Source organism: Ranitomeya variabilis, chromosome 7 (genome assembly GCF_051348905.1).
Source record: "Ranitomeya variabilis isolate aRanVar5 chromosome 7, aRanVar5.hap1, whole genome shotgun sequence".
Taxonomy (NCBI): Eukaryota; Metazoa; Chordata; class Amphibia; order Anura; family Dendrobatidae; genus Ranitomeya; species Ranitomeya variabilis.
The window spans coordinates 239,684,362-239,708,136 of record NC_135238.1 but is presented as its reverse complement, the minus strand read 5'-3'; the positions used below and the strand labels follow the sequence as shown (position 1 = coordinate 239,708,136).

The following is a 23,775-nucleotide window of genomic DNA, read 5'->3' as shown; positions in this document are numbered from 1 at the left end:
TACCGCACACATGTCTATATCTGTTGCTGCTTTTCTCTGTCGGCAGCACACACACGTCCCGAGGCTAATACCCATCATTACAAGCAACTGCACCTCCAAGTCTGTGGCGGTTCGAAGGTTTGTGCTCCTTTGTTTTTCCTGTGCTTTTATTCCACTCTGCTCTCTGCTGTGCGTCCGTGTCATGGGGTAACGACTATTGCAGCGCCTGCTGTCGGGACGGATGTGCATCGGGTATTTTCATCATATAGAGCAATGATGGATTTACTCTCCTCCGTCCTGCTGCATTTTACACCGATTATTACATATGCTGTAACCTGTAATATCTGTAATAAGAAAAACCCAAAACACTAACAAATAATCATTACAGCCGTGTCCCGGCCTGTGACCTCGGAGGAGCAGCCCCCGTCATTTACAGCTGAATCTTTGTTTTTTCTGTGCAGACGTTGTTATGAATTTTTGGATCTTCTCCTACAAGAATGGCAAACACACTCACTAGAAAGGTAAGAAGATGATTGGCGCTGGTTCTGCCTCCGTAAGAAAGTATGTATATCTGACCCAGAATAAGTGGGGAAACTACTCAGCCCAATGAATTCTACTTTTTTCTTCAGTTACATTGCCCCTTGGGTTATAACATCTGGCCTTCATCCCTCGCCCCCAGTGAATAACATCTACACCCACCATTACCCGCAGTGTATAACCTCAGGCCCCCCGCTCCCAGTGTATAACCTCAGGCCCCCCGCACCCAGTGTATAACCTCAGGCCCCCCGCACCCAGTGTATAACCTCAGGCCCCCCGCACCCAGTGTATAACCTCAGGCCCCTCATCCCCAGTGTATAACCTCAGGCCTCCTGCACCCAGTGTATAACCTCAGGCCCCCCGCACCCAGTGTATAACCTCAGGCCCCTCGTCCCCAGTGTATAACCTCAGGCCCCCCGCACCCAGTGTATAACCTCAGGCCCCTCATCCCCAGTGTATAACCTCAGGCCTCCTGCGCCCAGTGTATAACCTCAGGCCCCCCGCACCCAGTGTATAACCTCAGGCCACTCGTCCCCAGTGTATAACCTCCGGTCCCCCGCACCTAGTGTATAACCTCAGGTCTCCTGCACCCAGTATATAACCTCAGGTCCCCTGCACCCGGTGTATAACCTCAGGCCCCCCGCACCCAGTGTATAACCTCAGGGCCCCCCCGCACCCAGTGTATAACCTCCGGCCCCCCGCACCCAGTGTATAACCTCTGGCCCCCCGCACCCAGTGTATAACCTCAGGCCTCCTGTACCCAGTGTATAACCTCAGGCCCCCCGCACCCAGTGTATAACCTCAGGGCCCCCGCACCCAGTGTATAACCTCAGGCCCCCCATGCCGCCATTACTACCATGTGACAGAGCGGCCGGTGGTGCGCAGCTCCCTGATACCAGCGCGGTCCTGTAATAGGAGCCATCGGGGTAACACGTCCGTCCATGACATTTCTTCCTCCTGAATCTTCCCCATCACCTGTGAGTGACATTACTGAGAAGTGGAAGGAACCGCAGCAACTCAGCCACAAAATGGAGACCCTGTAACGTTACAGAACGGGGGGTGGAGTGCTGAGGAGCAATAATGTCACCACCGCCCTGCTGACCCCATAACTGCAGAGTCCAGACCTCCTCTGGTATCAGCACAAACCCTGCTCCCTGCTGGGAGCTTCATGGCCGAGCAGCTGCATGCAGCCGTACATCACCAAGCACAATGCTGAGCGTCGGATGGAGCGGTGTAAAGCTGCCACCACTGGACTCTGGAGGAGACGTGTCCTGTGCAGTGACGGATCGCACTTCTCTCTGCGTCTGGAGGAGTCTGGGTTTGGTGATTCCAGGAGGACGTTACCCCCTGACTGCATTGTACCCCCTGTACAGATGGTGGAGGAGGATAATGCTATGTTCTGTTATCAGGGGGGAAGCGGACCCCCAGCTCCAGCTATGGGAAATCTTAATCTTCAGCAATAGAAATGGTGGACATTTGTAGCTTCAGCTTTGTGGGAACAGTTTGGGAAAGACCCTTATCTGCCCCCCACGACTGTGCCCGGTGCACAAGCTCCATACAGACATGTCTATGGAGGTAAATGAGGACAGAGAAGCCCCCAGAGGTGGATGTGGGGGGCACATACTTTCTCCATATTAATGTCTATGGAGGTAAATGAGGACAGAGAAGCCCCCAGAGGTGGATGTGGGGGGCACATACTTTCTCCAAATTAATGTCTATGGATGTAGATGAGGACAGAGAAGCCCCCGGAGGTGGATGTGGGGGGCACATATTTTCTCCATATTAATGTCTATGGATGTAGATGAGGACAGAGAAGCCCCCGGAGGAGGATGTGGGGGGCACATACTTTCTCCAAATTAATATCTATGGATGTAGATGGAGGACAGAGAAGCCCCCGGAGGAGGATGTGGGGGGCACATACTTTCTCCATATTAATGTCTATGGATGTAGATGGAGGGGTGACACTTAGGTCGTGGTCTGTTTGCCGGTTTTCCCTGCAGTATAGGTGATGGTCCTGACGTCAGTGTCGGGCCATGCTGGTTGTGCCCGTCTCCTCCTCCCTTCTTGCCGTCTCCTCCTCCCTTCTTGCCGTCTCCTCCTCCCTTCTTGCCGTCTCCTCCTCCCTTCTTGCCGTCTCCTCCTCCCTTCTTGCCGTCTCCTCCTCCCTTCTTGCCGTCTCCTCCTCCCTTCTTGCCGTCTCCTCCTCCCTTCTTGCCGTCTCCTCCTCCCTTCTTGCCGTCTCCTCCTCCCTTCTTGCCGTCTCCTCCTCCCTTCTTGCCGTCTCCTCCTCCCTTCTTGCCGCTTGTGCCCGTCTCCTTCTTTCTTCTTGCCGCTTGTGCCCGTCTCCTCCTCCCTTCTTGCCGCTTGTGCCAGTCTCCTCCTCCCTTCTTGCCGCTTGTGCCAGTCTCCTCCCTCCTATTTCACCATTACAGACCTTTTCTTGTTTGTTTGCTCTTTTTTTGCCTTCTGTATTAATGTGCTGTGAGTGTTGGGACACGTCTCTGTGGACTCTGCCCTTCATCTGCGCTGCTGTCGGAGCAGATCATGCGTTTTACACACTGCAGCCTGACAGATGGAGGTCGGGACCAGTGATACATGGATTCACGGTGCGGTGTATGATGGGGGTTATTGTCCTCGGCTGCGGCAGTCTGTGCTCTTCTCAGTCGCTCTATGGCCGCCATGACTGACACATATTGCAGAGACATAGCTGCTCTGGGGACTGATTGTCAGTCTCGTCTCGTCCACCCTCGCTGTCACCATCACAACCAGAGGGCGACGCTGAGGAATGTGGTCTGAGCCGCGGCCCATGTAAATGAGGGAATTGATGATGGCATGAAACACGATGGGCTGTGATTGGCAGGCTGGGGTCGCTGGCTCCTCAGGACGGACATTGTCGCTCGTCTCTTCCAGCAGCCACAGAATTATTAATATGAGCTCTCTCCGCTCCAGGCACATATCCGTGTTGGCGGAAACCATCAAGAAGGGAATCCACGATGCCGACTCTGAAGCCAGAATAGTAGCACGAAAGTAAGTAGTGAAGCCCCCCTCTCCCGTAAGTAGTGAAGCCCCCCTCCTCCGTAAGTAGTGAATGTTCCCCCAGTAAGTAGTGAAGCCCCCGTAATGCTGGTGGTGCGCTGGTATCTGAGGATTGACAGCCGGTAACTGTAAGTTCATCCGCAGTGTCGGCGTCTGCGATGTCCTCATAGTGAATTACTGTTGGGGAGGGGAAATATCTGTCACATCAAGAAGTGACGTATGTAGTCAGAGGAGGCAGTCAGCAATGTACAGAGAGGTGTATAGTCAGAGGAGACAGCGATGTACAGAGAGGTGTATAGTCAGAGGAGACAGCGATGTACAGAGAGGTGTATAGTCAGAGGAGACAGCGATGTACAGAGAGGTGTATAGTCAGAGGAGACAGCGATGTACAGAGAGGTGTATAGTCAGAGGAGGCAGGGATGTACAGAGAGGTGTATAGTCAGAGGAGACAGCGATGTACAGAGAGGTGTATAGTCAGAGGAGACAGCGATGTACAGAGAGGTGTATAGTCAGAGGAGGCAGCGATGTACAGAGAGGTGTATAGTCAGAGGAGGCAGGGATGTACAGAGAGGTGTATAGTCAAGAGGAGACAGCGATGTACAGAGAGGTGTATAGTCAGAGGAGACAGCGATGTACAGAGAGGTGTATAGTCAGAGGAGACAGGGATGTACAGAGAGGTGTATAGTCAGAGGAGACAGCGATGTACAGAGAGGTGTATAGTCAGAGGAGACAGCGATGTACAGAGAGGTGTATAGTCAGAGGAGACAGCGATGTACAGAGAGGTGTATAGTCAGAGGAGACAGGGATGTACAGAGAGGTGTATAGTCAGAGGAGGCAGCGATGTACAGAGAGGTGTATAGTCAGAGGAGGCAGGGATGTACAGAGAGGTGTATAGTCAGAGGAGGCAGGGATGTACAGAGAGGTGTATAGTCAGAGGAGGCAGGGATGTACAGAGAGGTGTATAGTCAGAGGAGGCAGGGATGTACAGAGAGGTGTATAGTCAGAGGAGACAGCGATGTACAGAGAGGTGTATAGTCAGAGGAGACAGCGATGTACAGAGAGGTGTATAGTCAGAGGAGGCAGGGATGTACAGGGAGGTGTATAGTCGGCATTGTATGGAGATGTCTGTAGTCGGAGGGAACAGTCGGCATTGTATGGAGATGTCTGTAGTCGGAGGAGACAGTCGGCATTGTATGGAGCTGTCTGTAGTCGGAGGAGACAGTCGGCATTGTATGGAGATGTCTGTAGTCAGAGGGGAGGGTCAACGCTGAGGTTTTGGATATGTAGAAATTACTTTTTTTTTCTAGATCTTTGTGTCTGGCGGTATCACCTTGCTGACTGTTTCCTTCTCTCTTGCAGATGTTACTGGGGTTTCCACAGTCATTTCAGTCGGGAGGCCGAGCATTTATACCACAGCCTGGAGTCCTCGTATCAGAAGGCGCTGCAGTCTCATCTGAAGAGCTCGGACAGCATCGTCTCCCTGCCTCAGTCCGACCGCTCCTCATCCAGCTCCCAGGAGAGCCTGAAGTGAGTGACGCGTGCGCCCCCCAGGTGAACCTGAAGCGAGTGATGTGTGCCCCCCCCAGGAGAACCTGAAGCAAGTGATGTGTGCCCCCCACAGGAGAACCTGAAGCAAGTGATGTGTGCCCCCCCAGGAGAGCCTGAAGCGAGTAATGTGTGCGCCCTCCCCAGGAGAGCCTGAAGCAAGTGTGTGTGCGCCCCCCAGGAGAACCTGAAGCAAATGATTTGTGCTCCTCCCCAGGAGAGCCTGAAGCAAGTGATGTGTGCGTCCCCCAGGAGAGCCTGAAGCAAGTGTGTGTGTGCCCCCAGGAGAACCTGAAGCGAGTGATGTGTGCGCCCCCCAGGAGAACCTGAAGCGAGTGATGTGTGCGCCCCGCAGGAGAGCCTGAAGCGAGTGATGTGTGCGTCCCCCAGGAGAGCCTGAAGCAAGTGTGTGTGTGCCCCCAGGAGAGCCTGAAGCGAGTGATGTGTGCGTCCCCCAGGAGAGCCTGAAGCGAGTGATGTGTGCGCCCCCCAGGAGAGCCTGAAGCGAGTGATGTGTGCGCCCCCCAGGAGAGCCTGAAGCGAGTGATGTGTGTGCCCCCAGGAGAACCTGAAGCGAGTGATGTGTGCGCCCCCCAGGAGAACCTGAAGCGAGTGATGTGTGCGCCCCCCAGGAGAACCTGAAGCGAGTGATGTGTGCGCCCCCGAGGAGAACCTGAAGCGAGTGATGTGTGCGCCCCCCAGGAGAGCCTGAAGCGAGTGATGTGTGCGCCCCCCAGGAGAGCCTGAAGCGAGTGATGTGTGCGCCCCCCAGGAGAGCCTGAAGCGAGTGATGTGTGCGCCCCCCAGGAGAGCCTGAAGCGAGTGATGTGTGCGCCCCCCAGGAGAGCCTGAAGCGAGTGATGTGTGCGCCCCCCAGGAGAGCCTGAAGCGAGTGATGTGTGCGCCCCCCAGGAGAGCCTGAAGCGAGTGATGTGTGCGCCCCCCAGGAGAGCCTGAAGCGAGTGATGTGTGCGCCCCCCAGGAGAGCCTGAAGCGAGTGATGTGTGCGTCCCCCAGGAGAACCTGAAGCGAGTGATGCGTGCGTCCCCCAGGAGATCCTGAAGCGAGTGATATGTGCGTCCCCCAGGAGATCCTGAAGCGAGTGATATGTGCGTCCCCCAGGAGATCCTGAAGCGAGTGATATGTGCGTCCCCCAGGAGATCCTGAAGCGAGTGATGCGTGCGTCCCCCGGGAGAACCTGAAGCGAGTGACGCGTGTGCCCCCCGGTAGAGCCTGAAGCGAGTGATGCGTGCGTCCCCCAGTAGAGCCTGAAGCGAGTGGCGCGTGTCTTCGGCAGGTTTTTTGCCGCTTTGGTGTACAGACGGCACCAGTATTGGTGGACTCCTTCTCTGCAGAAATGTCTGTAAGGAAAGGGCAATGATGCCGGCGTCTCCTCTGTGCAGCTGCTGGGAGTGCTGGTCCGGTGTGGTGCCGATCAGCGGCGCTTGCGTTGTGCCGCGGTGGTGACTGCTTTTTGCCATGCTGTTATGTGCTTCTCCTGAATATAATCGCCTGGTCGGTGATCAGTAATGTGCACTGGACGAGGCCCGGAGCTTCCTGACAGATCATCACTCATTTGCTTGTCTGACACCTTTTACTCTTCTGCTGTTTATATTTTTAGTTTTTACCTGTCTAATCTATTTTTTTCCTCCTCTTAGTCGTCCCCTGTCTGCTAAGAGAAGCCCCCCTGGAAGTTCAGCTTCTAGAGGTCAGTGTTCACCTGTGTGTGATGAAGACGAGCATGAACTGCCTGGTTTCTGGCCGGTAATTTTCCTTTTCTTTTGCAGTTTCTACAGCGGCGGTGAAGACGGCGGCAACCCCGAGCTCCCTGCAGCGCTCCCGCAGCGACATTGATGTGAATGCAGCAGCCAGCTCCAAGTCCAAAGTATCGTCATCCACCACGGCTGCGCCCTTCAGCTCGGCCGCGGCGCTGCCCCCCGGCTCCTATGCTTCTCTAGGTGAGATGAATTCTCCACCGCAGCCACGTGACGGACAGGTGCCCCTGCACTTTACATCATGGCCGCGGAGCCAGCTCACAGTAGTGTCACTTATTTCATGGTCTCACCTCTCATGCTTTATGTGATGATGGGTTTAGCATTTCACATCAGTCTTCGGGACATTGCAACCTTCGTGGGCATAGCCGGGTGCAGATCACACTGCAGCTGCACACTCCAGACTGTAAGGGTTAAGCATCGCGCACTAACATCAGGAATTGCTGAATGTTGTCATCTTACTAATTCTTCCCACTGTTTCCTTTCCCTGTTTTTATTTTTTTCTATTTAATTTCCCTAAAGATGGTCCCACTGCTAAATCCGAGGGTAAGCTTAGTGTGCCACAGAGCTGTGTCCAAGGGGTGTCGTGTATGGTGCTCATCTGTGCTCCTGGTGATCTGCATGCTGTTCTCTTCATCATGTGTCTGTGTACTGTACCGTCACCTCCAGGATCTCACTGCACATGGCCTATTAGCCGGCTTCATCTTGCATTCAGGGGACATCCTGTTCATTACATGGACTAATGTCATGTATTGTGGCTTCGTATCCCTACAATCAGACACTGTTGCATCTCATTCATTAGCTATGATCCTCATGTCAGCTGCGGTCGTTCTACATACGCTCGGGGCCGATTGCTCGGGTCCGACTGCTCGGGGCACGTCCGTCCGCACGGGTCCGACTGCTTGGGGAGCGTCCGTCCGCCCGCCCGCCCGGGTCCGTCCGCCCGCCCGCCCGGGTCTGTCCGTCCGCCCGCCCGGGTCCGTCCGTCCGCCCGGGTCCGTCCGTCCGTCCGTCCGGGTCCGTCCGCTCGAGTCCGTCCGTCCGCCCGGGTCCGTCCGCTAGAGTCCGTCCGCCCGGGTCCGTCCGTCCGCCCGGGTCCGTCCGTCCGTCTGTCCGTCCGCTAGAGTCCGTCCGTCCGCCCGGGTCCGTCCGTCTGTCCGTCCGCCCGGGTCCGTCCGTCTGTCCGTCCGCCCGGGTCCGTCCGTCTGTCCGTCCGCCCGGGTCCGTCCGCCCGGGTCCGTCCGTCTGTCCGTCCGCCCGGGTCCGTCCGTCTGTCCGTCCGCCCGGGTCCGTCCGTCTGTCCGTCCGCCCGGGTCCGTCCGTCCGGGTCCGTCCGCTCGAGTCCGTCCGTCCGCCCGGGTCCGTCCGCTAGAGTCCGTCCGCCCGGGTCCGTCCGTCCGCCCGGGTCCGTCCGTCCGTCCGCCCGGGTCCGTCCGCTAGAGTCCGTCCGCCCGGGTCCGTCCGTCCGTCCGCCCGGGTCCGTCCGCCCGTTCGTCCGTCCGCCCGGGTCCGTCCGTCCGCCCGGGTCCGTCCGTCTGTCCGTCCGCCCGGGTCCGTCCGTCTGTCCGTCCGCCCGGGTCCGTCCGTCTGTCCGTCCGCCCGGGTCCGTCCGTCTGTCCGTCCGCCCGGGTCCGTCCGTCTGTCCGTCCGCCCGGGTCCGTCCGTCCGCCCGGGTCCGTCCGTCTGTCCGTCCGCCCGGGTCCGTCTGTCCGTCCGCCCGGGTCCGTCTGTCCGTCCGTCCGGGTCCGTCCGCTCGGGTCCGTCCATCAGACCGCTTGGGTCTGTCCGCTCGAGGCGCGTCCGCTGCCGCTTATCTTCAGCTGTAGGACATCACTCAAAGTCCTGTGTTTTAATGTTGATGATTATGGCTTGCAGCCAAACGTCATTATCTCAGTAAATTAGAATAATTAACAAAAAACACCCAGAAAGGCTCCTAAGTGTTTATAAAGGTCCCTTAGTCTTTTTCAGTAGCTCCACAATCATGGGGAAGACAGCTAACTGACAGATGTCCAGAAGGCGTCATTGACACACTCCACAAGGAGGGGAAGCCACAAAAGGTCATTGGTAAAGAAGCCGGCTGTTCACAGAGTGCTGTATCCAAGTATATTAATGGAAAGTGGATGGAAAAAGTGTGGTAGAAAAAGGTGCACAAGCAACCGGGATCACCGCAGCCTGGAAAGGATTGTTAAGAAAAGGCCATTCAGTAATGTGGTGGAGATTCACAAGGAGCGGACTGCTGCTGGAGCCATTGCTTCACCACACACAGACGTCTCCAGGACATGGACTACAAGTGTCACATTCCTTGTGTCAGGCCACTCATGACCAATAGACAACGCCAGAAGCGTCTTACCTGGGCCAAGGAGGAAAGAACCGGACTGTTGTCAGTGGTCCAAGGTGTTGTGTTCAGATGAAAGTAAATTTTGCATTTCATTTGGAAATCTAGGTCCCAGAGTCTGGAGGAAGAGTGGAGAGGCCACAATCCAAGCTGCTGGAGGTCTAGTGTGAAGTGTCCACAATCAGTGATGGTTTGGGGAGCCATGTCATCTGCTGGTGTAGGTCCACTGTGTTATCAAGACCAAAGTCAGCGCAGCCGTCTACCAGGACATTGTAGAGCACTTCATGCTTCCCTCTGCCGACAAGCTTCTTGGAGATGGAAATGTCATTCTCCAGCAGGACTTGTCCCCTGTCCACCCTGCCAAAAGTACCAATACCTGGTGTACAAACAACAGTATCACTGGGCGTGATTGGCAGCAAACTCGCCTGACCTTAACCCCATAGAGAATCTATAGAGTATTGTGAAGAGGAAGATGAGACACCAGACCCAACAATGCAGATGAGCTGAAGGCTGCTATCAAAGCAACCTGGGCTTCCATAACCCCTCAGCAGTGCACAGGCTCATCGCCTCCATGCCACGCCGCATTGATGCAGTAATTGATGCAAAAGGACCAAGTATTGAGTGCATTTACTGAACAGACATTTCAGTAGGACGACATTTCAGATTTTACAATCATTTTCAAGCTGGTGTTATAAAGTATTCTAATTTACTGAGATAATGACTTTTGGGTTTTCATTGGCTGTAAGCCGTAATCATCAACATTAACAAACACATGAAATAGATCACTCTGTGTGTGATTGTTCCATATAATATAGGAGATTCACATTTTGGATTAAAGAATTGAAATAAATTGACTTTTTGATATTCTAATTTTGTGAGAAGCCCCTGTAGCTTTCTGTAGTGATTGTACAGTACCATAAAAATACTAAATGTCGTCCTGCAGGGACTCAGCTAAGCTATTAGGGGCTGTATCCACAAGCATGCTGACTGTTTCCAGTCCCTACTAGCAGAATTGTGACTAGCACTCTGGGCTAGAGCCCTAATTCTTGTCTGTAATTCGGGGCACCGAATTTAACTATTAATTGCTGATCGGGGTGGATTGACTGACGCCGTGGCCGGTGACGGACTGACGCCGTGGCCGGTGACGGACTGACGCCGTGGCCGGTGACGGACTGACGCCGTGGCCGGTGACGGACTGACGCCGTGGCCGGTGACGGACTGACGCCGTGGCCGGTGACGGACTGACGCCGTGGCCGGTGACGGACCGACGCTGTGGTTCTGCTCTTCTGTAAAAGTTCATGTAGTTCTGCTCCGTGTCTGGATTAGACTTGCGCAGTTATGGTCGCACTTGCGCTCTAGGATTAGACTTTGGTCCGGATTTTGCAGACGTCTTCGGTTCGTTCACTGCTCCTCATTGGTGATCTCCTGGTTTCTCCATTATGAAGACACTGGAGATCGTTGTTTGCAGGGCTCTCCATCTGAGGGATCTTAGTGATCACCTTAAATTTGTGTTTTTGGACAGGACGGATCCGCACCAGGAGGCAGAGCTCAGGAAGCACCAGCAGCGCCAGCTCCGCTCAGCCGGACACCCGAGGCCGCAGCCGAGCCAAGATCGTGTCGCAGTCCCAGCGTAAGCAGCCGGGGCGTGAGTGCTAGATGGTGTCTGCGCTCCATGATTGTCCTCTGTCCTGTTTTATGAGATGTGTGCTTTCTACATTGTGTGACCTTTTCTAAATCCTCTTTACTGTCCTCCTCCTGCCTCCACGCTAAAGGATCCCGATCAGCGAATCCAGCCAGCGGTAAGACGCTGCCCGGGGCCTCACCACCTCCTGTCATCTCCTCTGTCATCAGTGTAGGCGACCTGCTGTGCACTTGCTGACGACAGCCTTCCCTGGCACCTCTCTGCAATGTGGGGACCACGGCTTCATGCGCCAAGTTCTCACAAATTTGGGACAATGAAGCTTGTAGAGGTGGCGGTGGCGGAGGGCCAGACACAGCAGGCATTTGGCTGCACACTTCCCGCTTTTCTAGGCATCGGACAGCCTGTTCTGTCTTGGAGACTAATTGCACAATGCCTCAATAATACTACCCCCATTTTACAGTGTCCTTGTCACGCATCATCTGCATAGAGGTGTCCAGGGACAGGATCGCTGCGCTGCATTGTGGGGATGTGGTCGCCATTAGTGAGGTTATTGTGCTCCATAGCATCGCTGAGCATCATCCATGTAGATACACAATGACTGATGTCTGACTGTCCACTCATCCGCGTTCTCCCCGTACAGCCGGCAGCCGCTCCAGTTCTCCTGGGAAATTGTTGAGCAGTGGATATGGTCTAGCAACCAGTGCCCAGAGGGTCCCACAGATCCCAACCTCTGAGAAAAGAAGCAAGATCCCCCGCAGTCAAGGCTGCAGCCGCGAGACCAGCCCAAGCAGGATGGGACTGGGTAAGGACATGGGCCTCGCTTTGGGGGCTTTTGCCCTTTGTTGCATATTTTTAATGTTTTAATGCAGCAGTTTGGTGCTGAATCTCTTGCTGCACAGGTTCGGCCATTGTATACACCACTGCGTATATACACCTAATCGGCGCAGAGGAGCGGAAGTCCCCCAGCACCTATAGATAGTCCTGCTCCTCGTTATTGGCCCCCACATACAGTCCTGCTCCTCGTTATTGGCCCCCACATATAGTCCTGCTCCTCGTTATTGGCCCTCACATGTAGTCCTGCTCCTCGTTATTGGCCCCCACATGTAGTCCTGCTCCTCGTTATTGGCCCCCCACATACAGTCCTGCTCCTCGTTATTGGCCCCCACATGTAGTCCTGCTCCTCGTTATTGGCCCCCACATACAGTACTGCTCCTCGTTATTGGACCCCACATACAGTCCTGCTCCTCGTTATTGGCCCCCACATACAGTCCTGCTCCTCGTTATTGGCCCCCACATATAGTCCTGCTCCTCGTTATTGGCCCTCACATACAGTCCTGCTCCTCGTTATTGGCCCCCACATACAGTCATGCTCCTCGTTATTGGCCCCCACATATAGTCCTGCTCCTCGTTATTGGCCCTCACATGTAGTCCTGCTCCTCGTTATTGGCCCCCACATGTAGTCCTGCTCCTCGTTATTGGCCCCCACATGTAGTCCTGCTCCTCGTTTTTGGCCCTCACATGTAGTCCTGCTCCTCGTTATTGGCCCTCACATATAGTCCTGCTCCTCGTTATTGGCCCTCACATGTAGTCCTGCTCCTCGTTATTGGCCCCCACATACAGTCCTGTTCCTCATTATTGGCACCTACATGCAGTCCTGCTCATCGTTATTGGCCCTCACATACAGTCCTGCTCATTATTATTGGCCCCCACACAGTCCTGCTCCTCGTTATTTGCCCCCACATACAGTCCTGCTCATTATTATTGGCCCCCACATACAGTCCTGCTCATTATTATTGGCCCCCACACAGTCCTGCTCCTCGTTATTTGCCCCCACATACAGTCCTGCTCATTATTGGCACCTACATGCAGTCCTGCTCATCGTTATTGGCCCTCACATGTAGTCCTGCTCCTCGTTATTGGCCCTCACATATAGTCCTGCTCCTCGTTATTGGCCCTCACATGTAGTCCTGCTCCTCGTTATTGGCCCCCACATACAGTCCTGCTCCTCGTTATTGGCCCCCACATACAGTCCTGTTCCTCATTATTGGCACCTACATGCAGTCCTGCTCATCGTTATTGGCCCCCACATACAGTCCTGCTCATTATTATTGGCCCCCACATACAGTCCTGCTCATTATTATTGGCCCCCACACAGTCCTGCTCCTCGTTATTTGCCCCCACATACAGTCCTGCTCATTATTATTGGCACCTACATGCAGTCCTGCTCATCGTTATTGGCCCTCACATACAGTCCTGCTCATTATTATTGGCCCCCACACAGTCCTGCTCCTCGTTATTTGCCCCCACATACAGTCCTGCTCATTATTATTGGCCCCCACATACAGTCCTGCTCATTATTATTGGCCCCCACACAGTCCTGCTCCTCGTTATTTGCCCCCACATACAGTCCTGCTCATTATTATTGGCCCCCACATACAGTCCTGCTCATTGTTATTGGCCCCCACATACAGTCCTGCTCATTATTATTGGCCCCCACATACAGTCCTGCTCATTGTTATTGGCCCCCACATACAGTCCTGCTCCTCGTTATCGGCGCCATGGAGTGTAAGGGCATTATGTGCAATATCTCCTGAAAAAAAGGAATTAAGTGTAACAGTTTTTGTATCGAGCGCTTGTCTTGTTAAATACAAAAGAGCAAATGATAAACAATGAGAGGGAAAGCTAAAAATCCCTAAATCTGCGGTGACCCTGGTACTGGCCCCGCTACATTACATTGTGACTCGCCTGTGGTAAATCACACATGAGGATCACCTGTAATTATCGGTGCCCATGTGACATGAATTGGCCAATGAATGATGACTTCAGTGTTTTAATAAGCCACCTGGTCGGCCGCGTTCCTTTATAACAATGGTGCAGACAATGGAGCTGTCTGAGGACATCAGCTCTGCTATTATTAGCAACCACAAGACATCCAAAGGATATAAGGCCATCTTCTAAGACCTTGGTATCCCAAGAGATGTCGTCAAAGCTTGGTGCGAATGGTGGAAAAAAACACCGCGCCAAACATCCAAAGACATGGAGGCCAACCTGGAGCAGTCCAGGGTCAGGGTTCCACCAAGTACCATAAGTCAAGCTTTATGGGCGAAGGCCAACCATTGCTGAAGAAAAGACATAAAAAGAAACAACTTATCTTGACCAAAGAGAACCTTGAGAAACCACAATCCCTTCTAGGTAAATGTTCTGTGGACAGATGAAAATTAAAATATGAAGCTTTTTGGCAATGCAAAGCAGCACTGTGTACAGGCGGCACAATGAAGCTTACAAGGAAAAGAACACCCGACCACAGCGACATGTCCTACCCAGCGTGACCACAGGGACGCGTCCTACCCAGCGTGACCACAGGGACGCGTCCTACCCAGCGTGACCACAGGGACACGTCCTACCCAGCGTGACCACAGCGACGTGTCCTACCCAGCGTGACCACAGCGACACGTCCTACCCAGCGTGACCACAGCGACATGTCCTACCCAGCGTGACCACAGCGACATGTCCTACCCAGCGTGACCACAGCGACACGTCCTACCCAGCGTGACCACAGCGACATGTCCTACCCAGCGTGACCACAGCGACGTGTCCTACCCAGCGTGACCACAGCGACGTGTCCTACCCAGCTTGACCACAGTGACACGTCCTACCCAGCGTGACCACAGCGACATGTCCTACCCAGCGTAACCACAGTGACACGTCCTACCCAGCGTGACCACAGCGATGTGACCACAGCGACACGTCCTACCCAGTGTGACCACAGCGACATGTCCTACCCAGCGTGACCACAGCGACATGTCCTACCCAGCGTGACCACAGCGACATGTCCTACCCAGCGTGACCACAGGGACGCGTCCTACCCAGCGTGACCACAGGGACGTGTCCTACCCAGCGTGACCACAGCGACGTGTCCTACCCAGCGTGACCACAGCGACGTGTCCTACCCAGCGTGACCACAGCGACATGTCCTACCCAGCGTGACCACAGCGACACGTCCTACCCAGCGTGACCACAGCGACATGTCGTCTTACCCAGCGTGACCGCAGCCACATTTCCTACCCGGCGTAAGACAGCTTGATTTGAGTCGAAGATCGTGGTTCCTCCATTAAGGCAACGACCCAAAGCACTCATCCAGAAGTACACCGGAATGGTTGAAAAAGAAAAAAATGGACGGTTTTAAAATGGCCAGCAATGAGTCCTGACCTCAATCCCACTGAGAATCTTTGGGGTGAGCTGAAATCTGCCATTAGGAAAAAGAACCGTGCAAACATTCAAGAGCCTGAACAAACGGCAAAGGAAGAGTGTGAGAAAATACCAGCGGAGAAGTGCAAGAAGCTTCTAGATGGCTACAAGAAACGTCTGGAGGCCGTCATCAATGCCGAGGGGTGGGCAGCTAAGTATTAGGGGTCTTTATTGCTGCACCTGCTGCTTATTCGGTTTCTTTGAAATGGCAGCATGTAAGTTAAAAGCAATGTTTTATTGTTGTATTACTCCGGACCACTAATTACAAAATCCTGAGAATAGGACTTTGGTACATTTCCATTTATTTCTGAAGATACTGTACAGTCTATGGAAATATGAAGGGTGCCAGTAACGATGAGCAGGACTGTGCCTACATGATGATTCACAGGAGCCGTGTGAGTAGTCCGTGGCCCCCAGCCCGGCAGACGTCTCCCTCCATCACATTGCAATGATTACTTTGCGCCAGACTTAATCAGGAGAGACATTGGGGAATCTGGCCGGTTTGCAGGACTTTGGTCCGGTGGCCACGGGCTACTGATCTTAGATCAGGGTCCTATTTTTATTTTGCTAATTTCTAGCTGTTACAAGTCCATAATGAGCCCGAATGCCCCTAATTACAAACATAAAGCCGGTGACTGGGATGCGGGGGCCGCCATAGACTCAGGAGGTCTGGTGTGTTGGGAGCCTGATGTATGTGGAGCTTGGTCCGCTGCTTTTACGGACGTTGGGCTTGGTTAGTCGCACTGATCTTCCTCTGCCAGCATTAGGGCACTGTGTGCTGCCCTCGTTGGCATTACCCGCTCGATCCCCAGGTAGCCATACCACTCAGTAGCTACAAGGGGCTTCAGTATTTCAGCTCATTGCGATCCATGTTTGCGGGAACCTAACAGCTGACCTAGGGTCTGAGCCGCACTCGCTCCTCCGTCACGTTGGTCACTGATAGCGGATTGTCTCGTGATCGATTTATTGCCTCCTGTTGATGATTAGCCGCTGCTCTGTGGTTTGCGTGGAGCCGTGTGATCCCTCCCCGGGTCCATGTCTCCCCTGCATCCGCACATAACGCAGGCTCGGGATGGGGGGCCGTGACTGGAGGGTCTGTGCAGGCGGCTGAATCGTGTCGTTTTGCATTTCTTCCTATAATTGCACGAAGTGGGGGGTTTCTTCTGATCGTTGCTTCCTCTCTTCGTGACCTCTCTTGCCCGAGTTGTCCGATGACTTTGGCGCCGCTCGTCCTCGTGTGCGCGCTTCAGGATGTTTTGTCATGTATGTAACAGCATTAACCACTTGCTCCATTGAAGATTTTCTCAATTTTCTGCCTGTTATGTGTTGTAAATTAATGTGCTGCTTTTCCACATCGCATGCTAGCCCGGAGCAGCCGCATCCCCAGACCCAGCATGAGTCAGGGGTGCAGCCGCGACACCAGCCGAGAGAGCAGCCGGGATACGAGTCCCGCCAGGGGCTTCGCACCGCTTGGTAAGTATTGGCACCTTGAAATCCCTTTGTCCTCCCCATTCCTTCCCTCAGCTAATCCTGAGCACTCGGGACCTGTCCGTGTCTTTCCTTTCTGATCCCGCAGAGGTTAGCACACTTTATCACTAATTCCCCCATCTGTGACCTGTAGTACCCCAGCCGCTCAGCGTGCACCAGGCTATAGGCGGCCATAATGTTCTGGGGTCTGCTGTGTGAGGGATCGTCACTTCTGTCCCTTTTTTTGTGTGTGACCCTGGAGCAGTAATCTCCACGTATCTGGGTGCGCTGCCCTAGGTGGGAGGCCGCATTCACACATTGTGTCCCCTGATGTATGGACCTGCCGCCTGTATAGTGAAGTATTCGCCTGTGGAGTTTGGGGCAGCAGACCGCGGCCGGTACGTGCAGCGTCCGTAGTTGTTGGATTCTGCCGGCTGTTTCACTACCAGGACAGGAGTCTCCTAACCTAACCCATTACCTGCGATGTGTCCGATAAGGACCCCCATCGATCGGGCAGCGTGCCCGCTATACACAGCAGAGCCCAGTGTGCGACCCTCCAGCTCCCATATGGCCGCACTTTGTAGACTCTGACCTTCCACTTCTGCCCCATGATTGGGGTCCGCTGTGTGATAATGAGGTTTGTACTCAGGGTCAGTGTTTCCTTCCTTACAATGCATGATAGTTTAACCCTTACTAAACTCCACTGACCCATCTCCTCTGTCAGTCGCATGGACTTTTAATTCTTGTGTCCTGTCTGGTGGCCTTTGTGTCGTTCCCCAATATTGGATCTGAAAAGTGATGTCACTTTAGACTACAGATCTCATCATCTCCTTCATAGCCAGAGAGGGGTCCGGCTGTCCTTGCAGCTTGCACCTCACCGTGTCCACCAGCAGGGGGCAGGATAGTCCATATACCGTGACCTGTAGTCTCTGTGTAGTGTCCTCGCGCCTCTGTCTTGTCCTACGTGGCGGGATTCCTGCCGGAGTGATCGCAGGAATTCGCGACCACACGCTCCGCTCTGTCCCATTCAGCTCACACTCTGCTTCGTGTCACATCCACCCCCGGGACCCTCATATGTGTACCCTGCTTCTGTCTCCTGTTTTCTGCGTGTTAACCCTTTGGGTGTTTGCCATTCCTTCTTCTTGCAGCCTCTCGACGTCATTCCAGGTCCACTAGTGCGCTCTCCACCTCCGAGTCTGTGGGGCAGTCAGGTGATCCGGCGCTAACTGCATGCCCAATCATCCTCCATGCCCAATCATCCTCCATGCCCGATCATCCTCCATGCCCGATCATCCTCCATGTGCTGACGTCGCTGCCGCATGTCCATAACATCCGCCATTACATGTTGCTTTGTGCCGCTGGAGTCTGATCTTTGTATGTCTCATGCTCATTCATTATGATTTGCCTGTACACATTATATTTTGGGGGTCCGCTCCCTTCTCCTGATGGGATTGCTTCTCTCCCCCATGTACATGGAGCCTTGGGGTGTAATGATGAGAGTAGTAGTTTCCCTAGTTATCATGTAGACTGTACCGGTGGTGTCAGTGATTAATGCTCCTTGTGCATTGAGACCCCCGGGGGGCTGACGGCCATCATTCCCTTTCTAGGTAGATCTCCTTGCTCCAGAGTCGGACTCCCCCTGGCCTCTATGGGGAGACTCTTGGGGTCAGCGATGACTGATGGGGGTGCTCTATTACAGGCAGCAGGGGGGGGTGGGGGGGAGCCTTCACTCTGGATGATGGTGGTTATAGTGCCTGTACAGAACTCCTCCATGCCACGGTGACTGGATCATTCTTGCAGTGCATTCTGGGTGGTATTGCCATGTTTACGGGGGATCTGCTGTGCACAGGAGGAGGTTTGCTACAGTTGCATTATTGCTGAGGTCACCGCTCGGAACTCCTGCGTCAGCTGTGATGATGGTGGTTATAGACGATGTTGTCAGTCCGGATTTCTAGTATTCTGATTATCTGCCATTTTACGCCCCCGCTCAGCCCCCATGTCCTATAGGTGATGTATAGAGATCAGCGGACGCCTCCGTCCTGCAGTTCGGGGGTCTCGGGGCTCGTACATCCGTCATCCCCGGGCTGATGACTCCCATCTGTACCGCAGCTTTATATAATCATTTTTGTAGAATTATCCATCCCATCACCGCTAACCTTCCTTTCTGCCGTTCCTCCTCACGTTCCTTCCGGACAGGTGAGAGGCGTGTTATCAGGCATTGTTCACACGCTGCGGCCTCATCGCAGCTGCGGTGGTCGCATGGTAAAGTGCTGCTTCACTGCAGAACAGCAGCGCCATTTATCGTGTCCTGCCCGCTGCTGTGACGTGAGCGGATATGGGGCGCACTGTGGCTGCAATGTGGCCGCAATGCGTGAGCGTATCGGAGGCCATGTCTGTCCTTTGCTGCAGGTGGCTCCATCATTAGTGCGAGTCTAGCTCTGGCTCTACAGCTGGCGAACTACAGCTCCCAGCATGCCCTGCTCCTGTCACAGCTGTAGAGACATGGCTTTGCCGGGTCCTTTTCTCTAAGGTGGTGCCGTCAACATTATCCCGTCCACTGTCTCCTGCTGAATTCCTGCAGTTCGTCTTCTTGGCTCCTGACGAGCAAAGTATCCCCTTTTGTGGATGAAAAATACCTAAAATGTGCGTCTGCCCGGGCGTCCTCAGAGGAAGGCGCAGTAATGACCGTCTCGGTCCATAGATGAGACCCAGTGATGTCAGCCGATTGTCCGCCATCTCCCTGACCGCACAGCTGGGTAGTGTCGTCTGAGCCAACGATAGGCGGCCGCTGATCGTCACTGACGCCGCTGAAGATCACTGACGCCGCTGATGATCACTGACGCCGCTGATGATCACTGACGCCGCTGATCGTCACTGACGCCGCTGATCGTCACTGACGCCGCTGATCGTCACTGACGCCGCTGATCGTCACTGACGCCGCTGATCGTCACTGACGCCGCTGATCGTCACTGACGCCGCTGATCGTCACTGACGCCGCTGATCGTCACTGACGCCGCTGATCGTCACTGACGCCGCTGATCGTCACTGACGCCGCTGATGATCACTGACGCCGCTGATGATCACTGACGCCGCTGATGATCACTGACGCCGCTGATGATCACTGACGCCGCTGATGATCACTGACGCCGCTGATGATCACTGACGCCGCTGATGATCACTGACGCCGCTGATGATCACTGACGCCGCTGATGATCACTGACGCCGCTGATGGTCACTGACGCCGCTGATGGTCACTGACGCCGCTGATGGTCACGGACGCCGCTGATGGTCACGGACGCCGCTGATGGTCACGGACGCCGCTGATGATCACTGACGCCGCTGATGATCACTGACGCCGCTGAGCTATAGACAGATGGGTAGACCAGGGATCTGTCTGAGCGGAGAGAGACCCAGTCAATCCAGACCGTTAATATGGACACAAGATTGTCGGCTGATCCCACAGGAATCGTCTGAATCTGCAGGGATCCCGTGTCCGTTCTCTGGATAATGTAACCCTCAGACAGCTCTGCGTGGTCGGGGGATGGTGGTCAGACGCTCAGACTATGGCCGGCCGTGTCCTAAGTGAGGAGCATTTTGCCCGTCAGTTGCCTCCAGGATTTTAGCTGCAGGGATTCTGCCTCTGAGCAGAGATTTTAACATTTTGTTTCTCTTTCTTTTGACAAGATCGCTATGGGATCGGCCAGTCGGGCAGAATACCGTCCTCTGTGAACGCCATGAGGGTGCTGAGCTCCAGTACGGACCTGGAAGCCGCGGTGGCTGATGCATTGGTAAGGTGAAACGTGTCCGTGTTCCCGGCGTGTCCGTGTCCCCGGCGTGTCCTCTCCCACTGTCTGTAGATGTGCAGCATGCAGCTCCTCTCTCGTTCATGGTCGTAGCCATCATCTTTTGTCAAACCAAAGGGCAGAACTCGTGAACAACACAGAAAAATGCAGGCGGTGGTGGAAATAATGCAGAGATTTCCTGCTCCGGTCATTACTGCTGCAGCGTGAGGGTCTCCTCCGTATAAGACCCTTGAGCTGTCACTGCCTGCAGTGGCGTCTGTGATTTCTGCCCCGTCGTGTTGACTCGTAGACGAGCCGCGGCTCCTCGCTGTGTTGTGTGAACCTCCCCCGAGGATCTGGCGCCTGTGACCTCGTGTTGTCTCGTCTTCTCCTCTCCATTTAACCCTTGATTTTCATCCTTCTAATAACATTCTTAATTTCTTGTTTAGCTGCTGGGAGACCCCAGGAATAAGGTACGGCCATTTTTGTTATGTTCCGCCATGCCCATATGGGATGAGTGTCGTTTCTGTGCAGAGATTGTTTCTGAAGCAGGAGGCTCTGATCCGGGGCGTCCGCCAATGTATACGAGGCCTCGTATTAGGGAGGTCTCCTACTAGACCCCTGAAATCCTGTACAGTCCTGCTGGCAGCGGAGGCGAGACTGCTCTACGGGACGTACGACCAGAAGTCCCTTCAGATGGTCAATACACTGGTTCTCCCGCCACATGGACACCCCCAATAGTCCATACACGGGGGGCATCCACGTAAGGAGGGAACCTGCTCCGCAGCCTGATACAGGACTCGTCAGAGCTGTCTGCGAATAAGAGCGCATCTGGTCAGGCAGGGTCCACAGTCCTCGTAGTCTGACAGCTGAGGGTTTGCTACCGTTATATCAATCCATGGGGAGCTACATCAGCCCCACAGCCTCTACACACTGTAACAAACCCTCAGACCTGTAGATGTTCAGCTGTCAGAGTTTGATGATGGATTTTCAGCCTTCAGATGTGAACAGCGAGCGGAGAGCTTATTAATGGCGAAGAGTCGAGAAACCAAGTAAATTAGGAAGGTGCAGAATTTACAGAAACGCTGACGGATAAGCGGTAAATATGTGATAGGCGGGATATGGTCACGGCCGCGGAATGTAGTCATGTTACCTTGTGTGTTAGTGGCCCCTGTACGGCCCCGGGGCCCAGTGATTGAAGGCTCTGCACGGCTCTGTAAATTCAGCCTCCTCTAGTATAATAACTGTCTCCGTGCAGAGCTGAGCTCCGAGACCACGACTGTACACTTTGGGTGGTCTGCTACAGAGCGGCCTGAGGAGGGGGCAGGTATGGGGGTGCTCTGATCCCCCTCCCCAGGCAGGGGTGAGGGGGGTCCTCTGCCCCGAGGGGGGCACGATGGCCTGTCGCTGGGGCGTCACATCCCAGTTGCTGGTGGAAGTGACTGCATCTTCCGGTGACGGCCAAGTAATCTTCTCCAGATATAGGATATAAATAGGGATCCATCTGTGGCCAGTGATGAGATCGGGGGCGATTACTTCATGTAAAGGATGGGTCCCGCTGGTCCCTTCACTTTCTCCGGGTGCACAGCACCCATTGAGTAAAATATGACTCCATTTCCCTGTATTTATTGGGGTCCCTCTACAATGTTCAGCTCTCCGCAGAGCATCTCCTCTACCATACTCTGCAGAGCATCGCGGCACTGCAATCTGCTTTCCTGGGCTTTGTATGGGGGCTAGGAGCGCCACATGGGGGAAGGATCACAGAACGTGATGGGTTTGGGTTCTGGATCTTGCATTTTTGGAGATGGGGGATATGTTTGGGGTTTGTGCATTGGATTTCCAGGTGATTGAGCCCGGACGGGTCTGTGCCTCCACGTCCCGTGTATTCTGCATCCAGTGTGATCATGGTGAGATGTGCAGACTCCGGTTAATGTGCGATTTTACTTTCAGAAGAAGCCGGTGAGGAGACGTTACGAGCCATATGGGATGTACTCTGATGACGATGCAAACAGTGATGCCTCCAGCGCCTGCTCAGAAAGGTCTTATGGCTCAAGAAATGGTGGGATCCCGCACTACCTGCGCCAAACTGAGGATGTGGCCGAGGTCCTGAACCACTGCGCCAGCTCCAACTGGTCCGAGAGGAAAGAGGGGCTCATTGGCCTGCAGAACCTGCTGAAAAGTCAGCGGACGCTCAGGTGAGTGATCCCCAGCTCTGGGCACCCATCTAAAGGCTGCAGCTTTACAACTCGTCGTCATTCTCGGAGTTTTCTCAGATTTTTTGGGGGGGATCCAGATTTTTTTGTTATCACAGATGTTTTTGTTTTGCAGCCGGGTGGAGTTGAAGAGGCTTTGTGAAATCTTCACTCGGATGTTTGCAGACCCCCACAGTAAGGTTGGTGCCCCTCATAGACACGTAGGGGAGGTTCTGGATGTCACCAGGGATGGACGAGGCGGCACATTCACCCTGTATAGTCCCATATCTCACTGTTGCCTCCGGCTGCTGCTTGTTTGTGCTGCTTGCTGTGGTCCCTGTGGTCTTGTGTATTGTATGAGCAGCTCTTGGGGGGCTCCCAGGCTGTAACATAAGGGAGATGAGGGTCTTGCCTGAAGCCACGGGAATCGGTGTGTGGCTGTAATCTCTGCATGCATCTAAGCTGCGGTGCTCTGGCTGCATGAGTGCCGGAGCGGATAGAAATAACTGCAGATTATGTGTAATGATGGCGGAGCAATCACGGGGCGACATGGCATGGCGGGTGCATGGTGGGTCAACACGGGGGCTGGCGGTTCTGGGGTGATTGCTGGACTCTAACCTGCTCCCCATCTTCAGAGTCATTGTGTGTGATCTGCATGGAGCAGTCCGGCGGCTGCTGTCAATCACACGGGGCCACGCTCTCACATTGCTACTGCTTCTCCTGCACTTTACTCACCGCTCGCGCTTATGTTGCCCTCTTCAAGCATGGCGCTGCCATATGTAATGGCGTTCAGCAGCGCAGGTCATCACTGCACACTGTGAAGGGCTGTGCTGCGTATTGTGGTGGAAAGAGGTCACCATAAACATACTGGTCCCCCGATATCACACAGCCTGCAGTCATTACCCTGTAAGGGGTCACATGAGGCCCTCTGGGTCTAAGGCTTTGTTCACACGTGACCACAATGCGCCTGAAAACTGAGGAGAATAACCTTTTTTTTTTCTGGGTTTTCAGATTAATCTGCAAAAATATCTGTCCATTAATCAAAGTGGCCATTAATGGACAATATGATTCCCATGCTGGGTAGCGAGCTTCTTTGCATAGGTGCTGATTGGCTGTGAGGGATCATGTGACTGCACATCCCGGGGGCTTTGGTCTCATGGGTCTGTTACTCCCTAATATAACTCTAAGACTTTGTGCTGGTTATTTCTACTCGTCTGTCGCCATTTCCTTCTGTCGGGAG

General features: G+C 54.1%; 1 protein-coding gene across 1 annotated transcript in view; it reads left to right on the top strand.

The window, feature by feature from the left end:
• Positions 1-23,775, top strand: part of CLASP1 (cytoplasmic linker associated protein 1) — a 148,731-nt gene that overhangs the window by 76,958 nt on the left and 47,998 nt on the right. Inside the window, exons 14-29 of the mRNA XM_077273293.1 lie at positions 47-117; positions 441-500; positions 3,466-3,543; positions 4,912-5,079; positions 6,756-6,805; positions 6,885-7,055; positions 7,392-7,415; positions 10,727-10,834; positions 10,977-11,003; positions 11,487-11,648; positions 16,460-16,567; positions 17,710-17,772; positions 20,246-20,349; positions 20,793-20,816; positions 22,294-22,538; positions 22,672-22,735. Of these exons, the coding sequence (XP_077129408.1) occupies positions 47-117; positions 441-500; positions 3,466-3,543; positions 4,912-5,079; positions 6,756-6,805; positions 6,885-7,055; positions 7,392-7,415; positions 10,727-10,834; positions 10,977-11,003; positions 11,487-11,648; positions 16,460-16,567; positions 17,710-17,772; positions 20,246-20,349; positions 20,793-20,816; positions 22,294-22,538; positions 22,672-22,735 (1,527 nt within the window). The remainder of the gene's footprint in view (positions 1-46; positions 118-440; positions 501-3,465; positions 3,544-4,911; positions 5,080-6,755; positions 6,806-6,884; positions 7,056-7,391; positions 7,416-10,726; positions 10,835-10,976; positions 11,004-11,486; positions 11,649-16,459; positions 16,568-17,709; positions 17,773-20,245; positions 20,350-20,792; positions 20,817-22,293; positions 22,539-22,671; positions 22,736-23,775) is intronic.